At 46.5% G+C, this 19,426-nt stretch overlaps 2 protein-coding genes across 3 annotated transcripts in view; one reads left to right on the forward strand and one right to left on the reverse strand.

Moving 5' to 3' along the window:
• Window positions 1-19,426, reverse strand: part of LOC119396839 (acetylcholinesterase-1) — a 129,207-nt gene that overhangs the window by 100,347 nt on the left and 9,434 nt on the right. The window lies entirely within an intron of this gene.
• LOC119397651 (oxysterol-binding protein-related protein 9) lies at window positions 2,732-17,953 on the forward strand. Its single transcript, XM_037665075.2, has 9 exons — window positions 2,732-3,019; window positions 6,852-6,914; window positions 7,982-8,060; window positions 9,654-9,739; window positions 11,271-11,369; window positions 13,663-13,737; window positions 13,882-13,932; window positions 14,601-14,697; window positions 17,778-17,953. Exons 1-9 carry the CDS (start codon window positions 2,732-2,734, stop codon window positions 17,951-17,953), a joined length of 1,014 nt encoding a protein of 337 aa, XP_037521003.2.

Raw genomic sequence — 19,426 nt, forward strand, 5'->3', positions numbered from 1 at the left:
CTTTCCTTGAGTTATTAAAAAGTTGAGTTAAAATGTTATTAAAATGGCTCGTGGCCGCTGCAGTGACCAAATAATTTCAGAATTAACGTCTTCAGTGCCGGCGACACTTTTTCCGGTACTGCTGGCCTTTTAATAAAAAGAAATTCAACCCTGCCTGCATTTTATACACTTGCTGGGCAAGTCGGAATTGCCAATCCTTGCCTAAGGGTCTCATTGGAGGGGACGTAACTATTAGTGCAACGACATTATGCAACATGTTTTCAATTATTGTGAAAGCTGATGTGGAGGAGAATAGGTGGACAAAGTTTAGGAAATATAAAAAATGGGCTTTTTTTTAATTGTCAGAATTTTCCATTCGGTGTTTTCTTGAACTTAGCCCGATCATATCTCTTTGCTGAAAAGTTATATAAATATAAGATTCGGCAGTTTGGTAGATAAGCATGCGAAAAACGTAATGCGGAATTTTTGTCGCTCTGCTACAAGGCTTTTTTGAGGTAAAGACCTTCAAAGTAAAGAAAATAACGTTTCCTGAGCCAATATTGAGGTTTTTTTATAAAAACATGTACACTACACATAAAAACAAAAAATACCTGAGAAGAAGCAAAAACATGCATATATTTAGTTAAAGAAATTTCAGCTACCTAACTTCAATATATTTTGTGGCATTCATAACGAAAGTTGGCCAAAACAGCAGTGTGGATGAGCGCTCCACTCCACCTCTTCGGCATTATTGATTTCCTGTGCTTCGAAAAAATTTTCGGCGGCAAAACCAATTGCGGACCTCTTCTTTCCACTCATCAGGCAATAATATATAAAATTTTGAAATAAATTTAAGAGGTCGACCAGCCATCGTTTGTTCGATCTTACGTGGAATCACCCAACTGCTACTTAAAATCAATGTATTAATGAACTATAGTTTCTGTGAATGATAAACTATAGCAAATATTGGATAAATTCGCCCACTACTCGGTCAATCCCCTGCATTTGGTATGAGCCATGGATGGATGGATGAATAAACTTTATTTCGATCCCTCGGAACGCGCCCTAGCACGTTGCGGGCCGCTCCCACGTCGGAACAGAAAGACCAAGTCTCTCTGCTGCGTCGCGGGCCCGTTGGACTGCCCATAGTTGTGCTTCGAGTCCGGAGCTTGTAATAGCTTCTTCCCATTTTGACGGCGTGATGACTTCGCCGCCGTGTAACGCGGGGCACCGCCAGAGCATATGTTCGAGATTAGCGATATCTGCGCATAATGAACATGCATTAGTTGGCTGTATTTCAGGATAGATCTTGTGCAATAGCGCGGGGTTAGGGTGCGCCCCGACTTGAAGTAGCCTGAGTATCAGAGCCTGTGGTCTGCTTAATTTTCTGTGTGGTGGAGGGTACTGTCTCCGCCCCAGGTAAAAATGTTTGGTAATTTCGTTATACGAGGTGGGCGGGTCCCGATTCTCCAAAACCTCAGCGCGCCCTCCGGTAGCTACGCGGTCTACTAGTCCTCGCGCAGCTATGTGGGCCGACTCATTGAGATTTGGCGGGGCTCCCTTGATCTGTCCCATGTGAGCTGGGAACCAGACGAGTGTGTGTGGCTCGATGTTCTTGTCCCGGAGGATCCGCAAGGCCGGTTCCGAGATGGTGCCCTTGGCAAATGCTCTAATCGCTGATCTCGAGTCGCTGTAAATCGTGGACCTCTTGTTGTCCAGCAAGGCTAACGCAATCGCAGCTTGCTCCGCTATTTCGGCTGCTGTCGTCCGGACCGTTGTCGAGTTCGTGATTATCCCCTCGTAGTTGATGCTCACTGCCACATACGCCTTCCCCTCGGGATACCGGGCCGCGTCGACGAAGCAACAGTCCCCGGCCTGATCGTGAGCCCTTTCTAAAAGCGCCTTTGCCCTGGCCCGTCTCCTACCATCGTTATGCTCGGGATGGACGTTCCGCGGGATGGGGACAACGGTGATTCGTCCTCGCTGTTCACGAGGAATGCTGCAGAAGCGAGACTCAATTTCCGTCGCTGGAGTCCCCAACTCTCGCAGAATGTCCCTACCGGAACGCGTGGTGGACAGCCTGGCGAATTGCGCCCTCTCCTGAGCCTCCGCAATTTCTTCCAGCGTGTTGTGCATTCCGAGACGAAACAGTCTCTCCGAGCTTGTGTACATAGGGAGCCCGAGAGCTCTCTTGATGGCCTTCCTGATTAACGTGTTGAGCTTGTCACGCTCCGCTCTCTGCCAGTTGTGCATGGCTGCAACGTAGGTAAAGTGGCACATCACAAAGGCGTGCACCAGCCTTACGAGATTATCTTCCACAAGTCCCTGTTGCCGGTTGGCAACCCTCCTTATAAGTCTGATGGCATTGTCCGTTTTCCTGGCGAGTCTTGTTACCGTCAGGTTATTGGAGCCGTTCGATTCTATAGTCATACCCAGAACCCGGAGGGAGTCCACCCTGGGGATGATGCAGCCTTTACCTGTTCTAAGAGTGATGCTGACGTCCTCTACTGGCTTCCAACCTTTCGGTTTGGGGCCCCTGCGCTTAGGCCTGTACAGCAGGAGTTCCGATTTCCGCGACGAGCACCGAAGACCAGTCGGTTTTAGGTAGTCTTCCGTGACTTCAATAGCTTCCTGTAGCACCACCTCTATTCGTCCATCGCTGCCTCCAGTACACCATATGGTAATGTCGTCGGCATAGATTGGTATGAGCCATGTCCAGAAAAAAACAACAGTCCTGTAGCGGATCTTAAGCATGTGTTTCTCGGTTGACAGCAGCAACAACGACGGCAACAGTGGCTGCGCCAACGCGCCGCGCCCTTTCGTCGGGCTCAGGGCCCACGAAGGAGGGCTCGGGCGGCAAATCCTCGCCGCTGCAGCAAAGAGAACCGAGTGGAGGGGTCCAACGCAAAAGTTTCGGGCAGTGAGTGCCGGCCCCGGCGGCATGGAAGGGCCACTCAGCGTCTGGGCGAGCTGCATCAGCGGCTGGCACTTATGCTGGGTGGTGCTCGACGACCGAAACGGCATGCTCTACCGGTTCAAGGTGCACTCCTGTTGAGAGCTTTTCTGTAGGTGCACGCATTGTCTCGGAGGTCATAGCCAAGTGCGTTTAAAAAACCCTTGCGCTGAGAGAGAAGTCGAACAATTGGCTTCGACCTTGTCTTAGATTTCTTTCATGTAAAAGAGTCACAGTTGAAAAAGTCACAGTTTCAGAGTCACAGTTCAAAGAGTCACAGTTTCATGTAAAAGAGTCACAGCAACGAATGTGATAGCAACAAATTACAAAGTCACAAGAATAACACCAAGCAGCTCGATACTTGCAGCACACCCATCAACCGCAAACGACTCACGAAAAGAACACGCACAGGACGACCACGAACTAACAACGGCACTTGCTCGACACTTGCAGCGCGCTGCGCTGCTCAAACACAACGAATGACGCTCGAAAAGAATGCACAGGTATACACAAGACGAGCGCGAACAACTCTCGCAGTTATTCGTGTTTGAGCGGCGCGCTACAACCCAACGCTCTTAGATATTTTAGCTTTCTTGAACACTGCGGCGCATGGAGTGGCCCTTCCGCGTCTCCTGCCGCGGCGATGGCGTTCGACGCATTGTTTACCCGGCATTCCACATCGCATGTGGGCCTAGAGTCTATTTGCACCTCAACAGCTTGGGGTCACGTGACCCAAGTTGGAACGTCACATATGACGTCATTGGTGAAAGCGGTCGGCTTCAACTGGCTATGTCTTATTGTGAGTACGTCTTGTCAAGCGACTCTGAGGTCACGTGATGAAAAAAAAGGGAAGGCGCGTTTTGTTGTCATCATGGCTCGCGTGCACGAATTCAGGTTATCTTACATTCTTGTGGTCGTCATCCACGCTACGTAGTTCGTTGGCGGCTTGATTATAGTAGATATTGATAATTCGTCATCGCTAAGCGATGAAGCAAGCGTACGATCGCATCTCCTGGGCTTTAAGCGGCGAACACAACTGGCGTGGGTACGTGAAGACAGATTAAGAACAGCAGCATCTAGAAAAAGCCCCGGGCTAAATTCACTTACGGTCTTCTGCTTCTTCCTTTCGCTTGCTACATTGCGCCACGGTACCCTGTATTCTTCTGCACCTGTCCATACCGCGTCGCAACTCGACCAAAGAGTAATATTTGTCGGGTTTATAGCCCCAAGAGCAGAAGATTATGAGGGACGCCGTAGTGGAGGGCTGCGGTAATTTACACCACCTGGGGTTCTTTACCGTGCACCTAAATCTCAGCACATGGGTCTCAAACACATTTGCCTCCATCGAAAATGCTACCGCCGCGGTTTCTGTCCCGCGACCTTCGGATCACCAGCCGAGCGCCATATCCACTGCATGACCTAAGCGAGTGCTCGTCTCACTGGCGAGTCGGGTGTGTTGCCGTGCGGGTACGTAACGTAGTACAGTACAGGTCACTGGTCAGCACATTTGTCTAAAACACCGAAAAGGCGCGCTCCGGACTACACTGACGACGTTTTCTGATGGATGGATGGAAACAACTTTATTGCCGTTTTCTGATTACAACTGGTTTGAAAGAGCCCAAATTCTCGCATGAAAAGCCGCTAAGGTTTGTGGGCTGTCCGCTAGTTACCAGTGAGTGCTGGAGCATGCCATTCCGGCGTCATAGACAAGTTTCTTGACCTCATTAATAGTTCTCAGTTCACGATCATTTCACAGTACACGATCAGTTCTCATTAACATTGTGTCTAACAAAGAAAAACGAGCCCTTATAATTTCCACTTGACCTCTGTAGGTTGCAGATGAAATTTAACAGTCTACTGGAAAATGAGAAGCGGCTATCTATGTAACGCCGCGAGGTTCAACCAAATGGCCATCGGGAGGACTTCGGGCTGTACACCTGTAGATTTCAGTAGATTCCTTCGATGTAAAGCATATGGCGCTAACAGCGGTAGCAGCAGATGCCGGCAAGCATACCTGTTCCTTGCGGCGCGCTATCGCGTGCCCTAGCGTTCATGGCGCCACACAACTTGGGAGCCTACATGACCGGCCGTTCATGTAGGCTCCCTACACACAACCTGTGACACAACACACTCGGCACTCCCTTCGACAGCACTCGTTACTCTCATATCTACGCAACGACACATGACAAGTCCATGAGCGGCACAGCGGAGTGACTTCGATTGCGCGGGCTTCCTTCGCCGGGCTCTTTAATCCGCCAGAGCACGCAGCGTGGATGACGATCACAAGATAACTTGAACTCGTGCACGCGAACCATGATGGTACAGTTAGTACAGTGTACATGATTATGTACATGATAGCAACAAGACGCGCCATGTTCTCTAACGCGCCCTCCTTTTTTTTTCGTCACGTGACCTCAGAGTCGCTTGACAAGTCACAATAAGACATAGCCAGTTGAAGCCGATCGCTTTAACCAATGACGTCACATGTGACGTTGCAACTTGGGTCATGTGACCCCGAGCTGTTGAAGTGCAAATAGACTCTCCCGTACAGAAATGGGCCACACTTTAGTGCGCGTCTTAAGGGCAGTTTTCGAACAGAAGCAAAACCTATCATTCCTTTAAAGCCCACCCTGCGGGCAATCTCGCGGGTGATACCGCACACGTGGAAGCACCTCCGAGATCTGCATACCGCCAGCGTTAAATGGTGTATATAAATAGCTCACCGTTAATACATATACATATCCGGGGCATCACGGCGACGGCAACTGCGACGGCAAAAATCAGACGAGAGTACCGATATAATTGCCATCGCAATAAAAAAAAAACACGGTACAATTTTTAACAGCTGAAGCAACAACACGACAGAACAACATAGGAACATTACAATACCACATTCTTATTCGACACTGAGATTAGCGCACTCTGTTTTGAAGTTAATGATCTAACTGCAACACTTTACCACAACTACGTCGCAAAGAGCAGGCTGTTTCTTTAGCTATTGGTGAACCTGATTCATTCATTCATTCATTCATTCATTCATTCATTCATTCACGAAACTTTATTTTCAAAGGAAGTTGGTGTCGATGTCGGGGCCCTCAGCCCTGGGCTCCGCTGGCCTTTAATGCCAGCTTTGGTAGGCGTCTAAATATGCGCTCCGTTTTGGTTTGAAGTCAGGAAAGGAGTCAATGTAATTAAATCATTGTGAATGTACACCTCGGTGTCATACTGAACGCCGAATTCTTATCTACTTGCATCCTGTAACTCATTTTACATATATGTTCCCTGATAGGTTTCAATACCTGCTTGAACGTTGGTGCAGTGAGGGATCACAGTTTCGAATCTTTCTCGTGTAATCTTGTTTCTTGGCGACGTCGTTCAGCTCGGGTACGACTGTACAATTTCTATCTAAACAAGCGGTCGAATGATGTTGGTGTTGGATTGGTAGTGTGGTGTGTAGAAAAAAATGAAAGCCCAATGCAGTTTCATTAGGTTGTTCAGTTGTTTCTCTTACGTTTAGTACCATTTGCATAATGAGTTTGTTCTACGAACGGCTGACAAGCTGAGGAAGAGGTGTTTGCTCACCGTGAAAACGCCACCTCATATCGTACGTCATTTCGGTTGAAATTTTTGTAATCGAGTGCTTTAGTGCAAAACTGTAGTAACTTGGTAATTCATTAGCCTGTATTCCCCTGAATTATTTAGTCCACGAGCACGTTCTTCGTGAAAAGACAGCCACGACAAGTGGAAGTGAGGCCACGTGACGGCGCGAGCGTAAATTACGAAACTAAAAGTAAGGCTAAATATCCCACTCCAACCACCAGGCCCCTCCCCCTTTCCTGAAATTTTTAACGATAATTTATTCTGTTCATTGCATATGGTTGAAACAGCAAGCACATGGCAAATGTGATCTCTTTTGCAGTCACATCAACAGAGGCGGCAACGACTTGGCCTGCTAGCTAAATTCGGCGGCATCAGTCTCCTGGTAAGTGTAGTCGCTATTTAATATTCTGACGGTACATGAAAGCCGCATGAATCCAAGAGCATTCCTACCACCTAAGCAAAGTAAGAAGCAAGATCTTTAAAGGTAAATATTACTCGCCCTGGCTCCCAATACAACAACCTCACCGCAAGCCAAACGCGGTGGAAAAAAGCAGCCGACATTGAGAAGTTCAGAGTCAGGGACAGCGATAAACAGTTCCACTGAACGAATTTTTGCTTTAAAGGGACATTAAAGAGAAAAGCGATTTTTCTCGTACTAGTAAATTACTCTTTCACAATTCCAAAATCACCACGCTTGGTAAACGAGAAAACGCGCCAAAAGGAAATGCGGATGGCGACGCCACATTGAAAATCCCGCACCAAACGTCGTGACGTCATAGATTTTGACGACATCTACTAGGTCATACGCAGTTCCTAATTAGTAAAAATGAAGTACAGTGTCCTCTGAGGGGGCTATACACTTAACATGCCACGTTTCACGAAATTTTGTTGAGACAATGTCGCCAAAATACGAAAAGTACACATTGAAATCCGTGACGGCACGTGCGGCGATTGAGGCGCGAATTGTAAAAATGAAACCTTGACCCCGATTTCCTCCTTTATTAATAAACCTATGGTGGTGAAATCGCCAACATCAAAGTTCTCAGGGTACAATTTATCAATCTAAACCAATCTATTGTTTCACTTTAATGTCCCTTTCACAATAGTCAAGGTTAACCACTACGTTTAACACCACTGTGCACTGCTTTCATAATGTGACCCTTCAAGAAGGCAGTGTCGTCGATAGCTTCATTTACACTTGAGAGCGTGATGTTACGGTGCTAGGATAATAGAAGCATCTTTGAGTTCGCAACTAACCGATGTTGCAAGAGGCCATGATGTTACATGAATACACATTACAAATTTCGTACCTACTGAGCGCAGTGAAAAAAATGAAGTCTTTTAAATGTTAGAGTTGTAGTTTTCGCATGGCAGAAGCTACATAAGATATGTATTCATAATATATGAACGACGCGCTGGCTGTAGCATGTATCTCTAATGTTTGCGCAGGGTGCCATAGTGACGAAAGATCCCAGAGAATCCAATGGTTTCTCCATTGTCTCTGAAGGACGAGAGTACAGATTCCAGGGTGAGTGCGCACACACCACTCCTCGGGGTTTTGGAATAAACGGCCATGAGTACTTGCGACGCAACCAGTTACGCGCTGTGTCAGTTTACGACGGTAAACCTAAAGATACATGCGGCTAGACACAAAGCACAATTCCATACAAAATTTGACGTACACAAGCCTCGTTGACCGTGACAACAAAAGCCCCTAGACAACGCTTACAAAATAGTACCAAATCATTGCTAATCAGTGTGTTGTATTCAGAACAAGTGAACAGGGCATTCTACTACGGAAGAGCGATAAGCTCCAGCCGACACTAACTATTGCGTTTCGCGGACACCCAGAACACAGCAGAACAACCAGTGAGAACAACCGTCCAAAGGCACACTTCTTGCATACTCATTGATCGATACTAGCCGAAGCTACAAAGGAAAGCCGCACGGGTTTCCCAAGGTATACCCTCGACCAATCGAGAACCACGCACAAGACCAACGCCCTTCGAACGCGTTTTTTTTATCTTCGACTACGAAGATTTACGCAATTACGTCTGAGGAATCCGTATGGTTGTGCGTGTGTGTGTGTGCAACTTGGGCTATAGACGGATGGGAAACAAACTTTCCCTTTCATAATTCATCGTTCACCTCGCGGGCTTCCATAAAACTATTTTTCAATCTTCTCAACCTAAGGGCTTCGAGTTGTCGATTAATTAGCCATCGCTCTCCAATCTTCTAGCCTTCTGATTATCGCTCTATAAAGGCGTTCGTCCCAGCTTTTATACCCAGAGCGTAGAAACGTCTTCCTCAACTTAGAAAATGCACGTTTTCCGGGGTTCGCGTTGTAGCTTCGGCTTTTGTCGCGTAGATGACAAATTTTCCTTTTGATAAGTATACAGAGTCGAGCGCCAACTCTACAGCATATGCCCCTCCCACATATCTATAGAATCGCACAACCAAATGAATCGAACAGACAATATAGAGGACGTTCATTGTTGTCTTTACCTGTAGTGTACTAAGTGTGACGTAAATTGAAACGAATTGAAATGGACATAAAATCACCCTTTCCGTAGGTGGGCTCTGAACCCACGAGCTTCGAATTACGCTTCCGATGCTCTACCAATTGGGCTACGACAGAAGGCGCTTCCCCGACCACTTCGTTGGGTATTTCTGTGCACGTAATCGCTGGGAGTGTTAGCCAGCGCCGCTCGTAGCCCAGGCGGCGAGTGTGGAACACTCTTTTTGCCAGAGGGCGTCACGTGGCACGTGATCTTTGCACGAGGCGGCAGCCGACCAATAAACCCTCGTATGCTAACCTAAGGCATTAAGTCTCCCGTGGCGAGGCCCTCGCTATGAATCACACGCCACACAACTTTGCCAACTATAGCATATCCCTACGGTCTTTCAGAACGTCAACGGCTGCTGCCAGATGACGCTTCACGGCTGGCGCTATAGAGTTAGAATCAATTAGCGACTATAGGCAGGGAATGCGCCGGGGCGCAGCATTGTGGCTTAAGCTAAAATTGAGATAAAGGCACGCAGCCCGCAATATGCGAAACTCCCATTTAGAGCTATGCGCGGCTATTCCTCGCGCTAGAAACGCAATTTTTCCTCCGCGCAGCTCCGAGCGAGGAAGAGCGCGACACGTGGGTCATGGAGCTCGAAGAGGCGGTTCTTCGACAGATGGTCTCTCGCCGAGCTTACCACGTGAGTGACTGCTGTTCCAGTTGATGAGTGTTGCGTTATGTATAATACAGATTGATAATCGCTTTACCACCTTAAGTTTTGTTCTTAGTTTGGTTAAAGTGATTCTCCATTTTGCCAACGCATGAAGAATTTCTGAATGGGTGGGGGTTCAGCTTCCGGTGTGACATCGCGCACACACACGTACACACGGGCGACATCAGCTCAGCACACGTGGGCAACGGAGAAACAAACTCACAGTGTCCCTTACGCATTCGCCTAAAACGACTCGAAGGCGAAATCCATCTTTTTTTTCGTCTCAGTCGAGTTATTGATTGCGTTCTGAAAGCTTTCTGTACCTAACATGATTTTGCACTGCCTTCAGGATCGGAGGCATTGCAAGCTTTCTGCACTTCACCTGGTTTTGCACTGCCTCCGGCATCGGCCTACCTTTGACCATGCGATCATTTTGTGTGATGACGTCATCATGTGACGTCATGCTATGTGATGTCACATGTTTTGGTGATCTGTGACATATTGCACATAGTGCTGACATACAGACATATTGTATACATATTGTTTATAGTGTTGGTCCGTTGTTAGTGTGACGTCCTGATGACGTCACACTGTGAAGTCATCAAGCCGGAACCTCTCATCAAGTGACGTTTCGCACAGTTCTTGTTGAAGCTGACGGTCACTTTTCGCTTATGATGAGGCATGTAAGGGTTTCACCCTAAAATGCTAACCTGTTCCGACTATGGGATTTCAACCCTCTGGCTCTAGTACGGAAGTAATGCGCTCTAGTCACTACGCAATCAGGTGGGACAGGCAGAATAGGATGCCTTCGAGAATGTACCCCGTGCACGCACGCGCGTTCATATGCTTCGCGCGTTTTCACAACATGATTTCCTCAAGAATATCCTTAACGATGCAAGACAGCGCGTTGCATTTACACAACGCAGGCTAAGTGTCGCCGAGTCGCTTTCATGCTATCAAAAGTGGCAATGCAAATTGATAAGTCAATTTCTGCCACCATTCTTTTTTTTTCTTGTGGCAGGGCCCCGCATGACTATGGTGACACTGTTGTTTCTCTTCCAAGAACATCTGGTCGAGCTCTTACATCCGGTTTTCCGTATATTCAGGAAAAGTCTTCTAAAAATAGAATAGGTGGTTCTGGTTGAACTATATTGGTTACATATGAGCATAGCTTTATTTAAGGTAAGAGCCAAGTAAGTGTCAGGATAAATAATAAAATTAAATATTTGAGTTCATTGAAAGACTGAGCAACTGGGATCGCTTCGACACCGGGCGGCGCAGGTCTCCACCACGCGCTTCTTTCCACGTGGCCTCTGAGATCCGCTTCGGCAGTGCGCGAAACACAATGTTGACCCTAGGGCACACGAACGCCGACGTGCGAGTGCCACTACCAGAAATCAGAGTGAAGGATTAAGGTCGCCTTCTGAATTTCCAAGTTGCTTTCTGTTTTACGAAAACTTCAAATGCAAGATTTTTTCGTGAACCTGGGGTCAAGACTTTTTTTCACGGCTACTCGCAGATTTGGGACAGGCGATACATCGGGCCGACTCTGGCCCTGGTGAACGCCAAGCTGCAGGACGCTGGACTTTTGTACGAGGAGCTGGCATGCAGTCTGCAGGTGAGCGCACGAAAGCAGTCTCTATAGCTTCGCCCCTAAAATCTCGTGAAAGTTCGAGCAAACGCAAAAGCGCTTGCTCAAACAGTAGTACGTGCGCTACCTAGCTCCCTTCGCTTACTACTTCGAGTACCGAATTGAATAGTACGCTATTTGATTCGTTATTCGAAATTTTCGAATACTCGCCCAACCCTACTTTAGAGAGTAGTAGTAAACAACTTTATTCGGAAAGCCGTCGCTTTCCTAAGAAGATATGGCTGTAAGGTCTTGCCTGGACGCCACCTCTTCAGCGCGTTTGATGACCTGGAGCTGGGCGTCCAGGCTTGTGGTCGTGAGGGTTCTCTCCCAGGCTTCACTTGACGGTGACTGTCCTAGGGGGTCTGGTGGGGGAGGGTCCTCGCTGCATCCCCAGATGACGTGGTCCAGGATTGTGGTCTGTGACTTGCAAAGGGTGCAAGTATACATGTGAAGAGGGATGCATAGGTAGATGTGTCGATAGATGTATGGGGAAAGGAATGAGTGGGTTTGAAGCCGCCGCCAAGTGATTTGATGTGCTTTGTTTAGTTTCGAGTGCGGCGTTGGTTTGGTTTGCCTTGTTAGCTTGTAGTGCTGCGTGATGTCGAGAAAGGTGAGGAGTGGCTCGTCCGCTTCCTCGTCGTGGTCCGAAGTCTGGTCCACCACTCGGCGTATGAGTCCTCGAGCTTGTCGTGGGCGGCTTCGTTGCCCGGGTTGCCTTCGTGCGCTGGGACCAAGACGAGTTGGATGAAAGTGGGATCTTCATCGTCGACGTGCTGATGGCAATTCCAGCTCGTGATAAACACCGGGGCCGCACGATTCTCCGCAGGTTAACCAACTCTACGGAGTGCTTGGGCGGTGATTTTTTTCAAACGAAGCTTGTGTTGACTGACTGCCACTTACTGTACAACTGTACGTGGTAAATAAACTCAACTCAACTCAACTCAACATGTGAAGCTTGTGATGGTGGTGTCCCAAAAAACCCAACGCCGCGGAAAAAACACGCGACGCGCTCACCCAAGGACCTTCCTCACCCACAGCTGGCGCGCACCAAAGAAATAATAAATAAGACGAAATAAATTTTCTTTCCGGGGCTGGTGCTTGAACCCGGAACACCCCGTCCGAAAGCGAATGCCTTGACCAACGGGCCACGCATCCTTTTTTTTTTATTGCCTATGTACATATATACAGCATTGATAAACAAATATTTACCAAATAAAGAATGCAAAAAAAAAAGAAAAGCTGCACAAGCATAGACCATTGTTTTCTCTGCAGGAAGGCGGAGATAATCGAACATGTTTTCCTTGACCGCTGGGATGCGGTTTTTTTTTTTTTGGGGGGGGGGGGGCGTTATGCAGCGGACTTTAACAAAGTATTTGCCTCTTGACGCCTACGGCATCAGATTTCTCCCAGTTGAAAATAAGGAAGGGGTACCGTTCGATCTATAGTTACGGTACTCGGCCTGCACATTATAGGGCAGTCTAGAATGGCGGTGCGCCATGCTGATATTACTGCACATCCGGTTCGACAGTACTTCTTTGAATGTATATGTTCATGTGTGGAGACGCAAAAGGCCCAAAAAGATGTACCTGAATGGCTTCGTCAAGTAGAAAGCTTCCTTCAGATAAAGCAATTTTAAGAAGCCTGTAAACACAAGGCCACGCGCCCATGCTCGCTCAATGTGAACTGAACTGAAGCATACGAATGCGTTCTATCCACGATGAAAAAAAAGCACAACACTTGCTATGGACGCTTCATTGAAACATTTCGTGTTGGACTAAAAGCGATTGCTGGACAACGTGTAAAGTCGATATCAGGAAAATCCCGACTTCGAGAAAATTGCATTCCTAACCCGCGTTTCCATGATCGCGCAATGGTCCTTTGGTTGGGCCGTTCTAAACGCTGGAAATAACATGAAAGACGCCACGCTGATTCAGCCCGAAAACATCGTTCCGGTGACGGCCGCTACCTGCAAACGCTTACGTTAGGAGGGAACATCGCGCAATGAGAAAGAAAGAAAGAAAGAAAGAAAGAAAGAAAGAAAGAAAGAAAGAAAGAAAGAAAGAAAGAAAGAAAGAAAGAAAGAAAGAAAGAAAGAAAGAAAGAAAGAAAGAAAGAAAGAAAGAAAGAAAATCAGTAGGTCATGCACGCACACGGCGAGCTTCGCTTGCCTCAATTTCCCGATAGGGCTCCGGAGTCTTTTTTTTTTTTGCGTAACGCCGTTCTTTAGTTCTTTCACGTTAATGTTTCGGTATCTCACATGAACGGACTCTTTCCCTAGGAACTCGACCGACGTTGGTCGACTGAGGAGGCGGGCCAGAGAACGCGATGGCCGGGCGTCATACGAGACTTACTGGTGAGCATACCGCGACAGCCTGCAGTGACCGTCTGTAGAGGTCATCGATAAAATCGAACATGAAGAAACACGCAGTACTGCCGTAGCTCTGTCGTGAGAACTGATCTTTTACATTTGTTTGACTTATTGTTTTATCTTCCACAGGCGTTCCTTACAACTGCCCGTGCCGCCATGGCTTTGCTGGAAAACCTAAAGGTAAGCCTAACGGATTGTTGAGAAACCGTTAAATTCTTGCTTAGAATAACAAAGACCTCGGCTAGTTGGTAGCAATTCATGTTAAAAAGACTAGGGCGTGCAAACACGGACATAAAGAGAAGTCAAGACACCACAAACGCCAACTAACTGTTAGTCGGCGTTTGTGGTGCCTTGATCTTTCTCTTTTTCAAGTTAAACCAACTTTAACAACGTAACGATCAAGTTAGAAAGGCACAGAGTTTGAAAACTGGTATAGTATATCAGCTTCTAAAAACTACAAGGTATGTTAGGACTTTGCTAGAAAAAGCGCACGTGAGCTTATAACAAATCTGGAGCTGCTGCCCGAAACCGCATCGGCTGCTTTAAACACCGTGACCAGATTTAGTTCGTAACCTGTATAAGCTCGTATGAGAATGCGTACAGTACTAAGGCGTAATGTCGTAACGGAGCACTTGAACGTTTCAAGTTCCGCAAAATAAACGGAATAACCGTGCATAGGCGTTGCATTTAGTTATTGTACCTATGTGCAACAAGTGCAATAGTGTACGTAGCAAGAATGAGTAAGTATAAATATGAAAAATCCTTGAACACCGGCTGTCGCTGGAGCCAGCGTTTCGATAAATGGTCTTGTCTTCCTCAAAACACATTTCCTTTTTTTTTTGTCGCAGGAAATGATTCTTCCGGGCCTACTGGCGCAACTAGACACAATGCAGCCACGAAAGAAAGCGGCCACCATGCTCAGCCTGCTCAGGACGCAGGCTGCAGGTGAGAAGAAATTGCTGGGACGAAAAAAAAAAAACGCCTCCTACGTACTGTTGCGGCGGCTGAGTTCGGGGGAAATTTATCGCGGGCCTCCAGACGCCCTCGTACCTGCAAAGCTGCACGAACCTTTCCTTGAGAAAGGAAATATTCAATTCCTCACGCCGCTTGCAGTGCCATATTATACGGAGCAATAACCTTCCCACCCTACCAACTACCCTTCTTAAACTACCACTTCATTTCCAGTCTTAGAAGCGCAGCTTTTGCATAATCTTCTTACAGACTTTACGACCATCGGGAAGAAAAAACAGAAAAAGAAAGGGGAGAAACACCAACGACTGCAGCGCGGCGCCGGCACTCTAATGAAGGCGTAGTGGAGAAATTATATATATATATATATATATATATATATATATATATATATATATATATATATATATATATATATATATATATATAAATATATATATATATTGTAGTAGCCCTCGCCTAAGCTTCTTCCAAACATAAGTCGGAAGACCTATGTTTGAATCAACTACCGCATACTTTAATTGCCGCTGCGCTTACACAGTATGAGACGATCATTTGCTTTATTCGCCGACGAAAGAGTTACTACTATAAACAGAGCATAACGTCGTTGCCAGTAGTGAAACCTATTCCACGGTGAAATTAATGTTCTGTTAATATTTAGTTAGTGTCAATGAGCGCTGTGAATTCGTAATTTTTACAGGGCCTTCTCCAACGGCGCATTCCACGTACAGCGCAGACCTTTGTTTCAGGACCTAAGAATTCATCCATATTTCGATCGATGAATTTAAAGATAAGCGTCGTAGCTAAGCAGAATAACGAGAAGCCGAGTCCATCGACTTGTCGTTAAGTAGATGTGCCCACTTTCTGTAATACCTTACGTCAGAGTCTAGCAAGGGATTAGACATCACTATGTGCCATGGTCATGCGCTGTAATCTTCCAGGCGCGAAGTCAAAAATTTTTTTTTCGGAGGGTTCAACCAACCTTTACGTAGCTTCGTGCGCGTGTTTGTATGCGAGCATGTGTATCTACTAATATCATCGTAAGTAGCGCAACGAAACAGCGCAGCAGAAAAGAAAGAAAGAACACAGGTGCGAACTGGTTTTATTGAAGGCAGATCCACAGCTTTATATATCCACAAGCTGCGCAGGCGCACCGTCACAACGAACAAGAACCTGAACTCGTCTTTTCCTATCTGTTCTGCTGTCTCGTGTATATATATATATATATATATATATATATATATATATATATATATATATATAAAGGAAAGAAGTGTTAATTTCAAGGGCTCGTTTTCTTTGTTATACACAATATTAATGAGCACTAACAGACAATAATGCCAAGGAAAGTATAGGGGATGTTTTTACTAGTAAATGTAAGGTAAATGTGAAGAAAGAAAAGTGGACGAAAAGATAGCTTGCCGCGGGCAGGGACCGAACCAGCGACCTTCGAATAACGCGTCCGATGCTCTACCAACTGAGCTACCGCGGCGGCCATCCCCCCGTCCACTTTATAGGGTATATATGTACATTTGAACGTGGGAGCGTCAGTCAGCGCCGCCAGTAGCCATGACGGCGAGTGTGGAACACCCTTTTTTTTTTGCCTGTTGGCGTCACGTAGCACGTGAACTTATTACGAGCTGGCAGCTGACCAATAATCCCTCGCATACTACCTGAAAGCATCACGTCTGCCAGAACGAGACCCTCGCTATGAATGAAGGAAAGAAGTGTTAATTTCAAGGGCTCGTTTTCTTTGTTATACACAATATTAATGAGCACTAACAGACAATAATGCCAAGAAAAGTATACGGGATGTTCTTACTTGTAAATGTAAGGTAAATGTGAAGAAAGAAAAGTGGACGAAAAGATAGCTTGCCGCGGGCAGGGACCGAACCTGCGACCTATATATATATATATATATATATATATATATATATATATATATATATATATATATATATATATATATATATATATATATATGCGCACACGTACGCACACACGGGTGTCCCAGCTATCTTTAGTCGAGGGTTAAAAAACACAATATCAGAGGCAGGCGAGTGAAATCAGTTGCGTAATGCTGACAGCCACCTTGCGCACTACAGACAACTTTGTTTTGTAATTCATTCATTTGTTAATTAGAATCATATAGCTAAATTGCTAAATATTGACTTTAGACAAGAAATTGGATTTCAAAGTTCGAGAGCGTCTTCAGAAGCCCCCATTGTAATATTTCTAATAAAGAAAGCCTCACGTGACTAGCGCAATCGCGGCGATCGTGCTGCTCTCAACGGTGGTTTGAGCGAACGAAATCAGCTGCGGCCGCGACTCGCCGGCTCTGTTGCAGCGGTAAGTTGATAAGTTGGCGGTGGTTTCTTGGCCTGCGTCAGTCAGTTGGCGCGCGTGCCGGTGCAAGTTGTAGCGAGCGTGGGCCAAGAAACCACCGCCAACTTATCGGCCTACCGCTGCAACGCAGCCGGCGAGTCGCGGCCGCAGCTGATTTCGTTCGCTCAAACCGCCGTTGAGAGCAGCACGATCGCGGCGCGCGAATGCGCTAGTCACGTGGTTTTTTTTTTTTATTTCGCGGGCTTTCTTTGCAGCTTGGGAATAAATGGTACACGTGAGACTTTGTTTATCGCAAATAATGCCATCGGGGTTTCTGAAGAAGCTCTTGAACTTGTAAACCACATTTCTTGCCTAAAGTTAATATTTAGGAATTTATTTAAATAACCCTAATTAACAATTTAGTTAGTTACAAAACAAAAAATTTTATGTACTGCGCAAGGTGGCTGTCAGGAATACGCAACTGATTTCACTCACCTGCCTCTAATATTGCATATTTCAACTCTTGGCTAAAGATAGCTGGGACACCCGGTATATATATATATATATAGCACATCAATAGAAACAGCACGAACAACATGACAGAAACGGACTAAGCGCTGTATCCGTCTCTGTCCTATATCGTCTTGTTGTTCGCACTGTACCTCGTTTTCTATGGAGAGTGAAATTGGGGAGTCCCTGTGAACGTGCTCATTCACTTTTTCGAACCGCAGGCCTAGCCGTGGACCCGCTATCCGCGCTGCTACACCTAAACCCGGAGCCGACGCCTGAAGGCAGCGCGTTGCTTGAGCCGGCACTCCTGGGCTCGCGCTCCCGCCTCCATCACCCGCTGTCCGAGATGGTGCACGCCGACCACGCGGGATACGCGTCGAGATTCGGTGCGCGATAAGCTTTCATTACATCGTGGCTACGGGAGAGTAGACAGCGTTTACCACTGGGTGTCACGTGTCCATAGCGCTCCGTCCACGTTATGGAAGCAGATGCACACCATCCTATATGGACACTTCAAGGGTTAGAATCAGAACGCTCCCGTCTCCTACTGGCAAGCCGCCCTTCACTACAGTATCACAGCCAGCTGTGAAATGATAACAGATTGAAACATACAGCGCATATCTAATACACATATATGTACACAAAGTATTATGCCTTAAGGGCAAGCCTTATCACAATAAACAAAAAAGAAAAAGAAAGGCGAACTAGGCTGGTATTGGTTCACGCTTTCGTTCGGAGGCGCAGACACACAAACGGCTCAGAAATGAAGTTTCATCACACAAGGCGTAAATACGAAAAAAGAAATATGAAGAGTTCAGGAAAAACTGGGGAGACGAAAAACTTTCAACTAAATTCAGGTGCTGTCCAGAAATGAAACTTCAAAAATTAATAGTGATATAGGGGGTGAACTCGCGCAGACATCACTGTTTCTTTTCTTTTTCTTATAAAGAAGGCTTCAGCAATCTCCTTAACTCTCCAGTCACAGTTACGGTACAATACTGAAGTGCTTGGGAATTCCGGAAGGCAGCCACGTCCGCGCCTGTTGTGCCTCGGTCTTGTCGTTTGTGCGTCTGTGGTTGTGCTTCTGAAAGAAGCCATGAAAATGACGGCTGCTTAACCTGGTTAGTAAAGCTTACGCGGAACTACACCGAGAGTAATATTGCACAATAACAATGGCAAGAAGGTGCTCCGTTCTGTAAGCGGAACATGCATTTTCGAACGCGTTTTAGTTGCACGAGTAACGAGTGACACTCTTGTTTCTCTTCCAAGCACTTCCGGTCGCGCACTTACTTCCGGTTTTCTTAATATTCAGAAAATGCGCTTTAAAAAATAAAGCTGCTACAAAGTAGATTATTCTGGTTCAAGTTCAGAGCTATATTAAATACATATGGTGTCGGAGCATATGTTTCTTAAGATAAAGGTCAGTTAACTGGCGCCATAATTAATGAAAATTAATTTATTGAGCTTACTGAAGGAGCAGACGCTTTTCTTGTGAGCAACTCGGATCGTTGCGGCACCTGGCGGAGCAGGTCTCAACTACGCGCTTCATTCTACGTAGCCTCTGAGATCCGCTTCGACAGTGCGACGACACGCAAACTTAACCCAAGGAGTACACCAGGGCTATAGTGAACTATAACCAGGGCACACGAACGTCGACGTGCGAGTGCTACTACCGGACACATAAGTCATGGATTACGGTCGCCTTCAGTCTTTTACTCAGCAGAAGTTATAATAATTGTTGGGGGTTTAGCATTCCAAAGCCACAATATGATTATGAGGGACACCGTAGAGGAGGGCTCCGGAAATCGCGACCACCTGGGGTTCTGTAACGTGCAGCTAAGCCTAAGTACACGGGCCTCTGCCACTTTGC

Source organism: Rhipicephalus sanguineus, chromosome 6 (genome assembly GCF_013339695.2).
Source record: "Rhipicephalus sanguineus isolate Rsan-2018 chromosome 6, BIME_Rsan_1.4, whole genome shotgun sequence".
Lineage (NCBI taxonomy): Eukaryota > Metazoa > Arthropoda > Arachnida > Ixodida > Ixodidae > Rhipicephalus > Rhipicephalus sanguineus.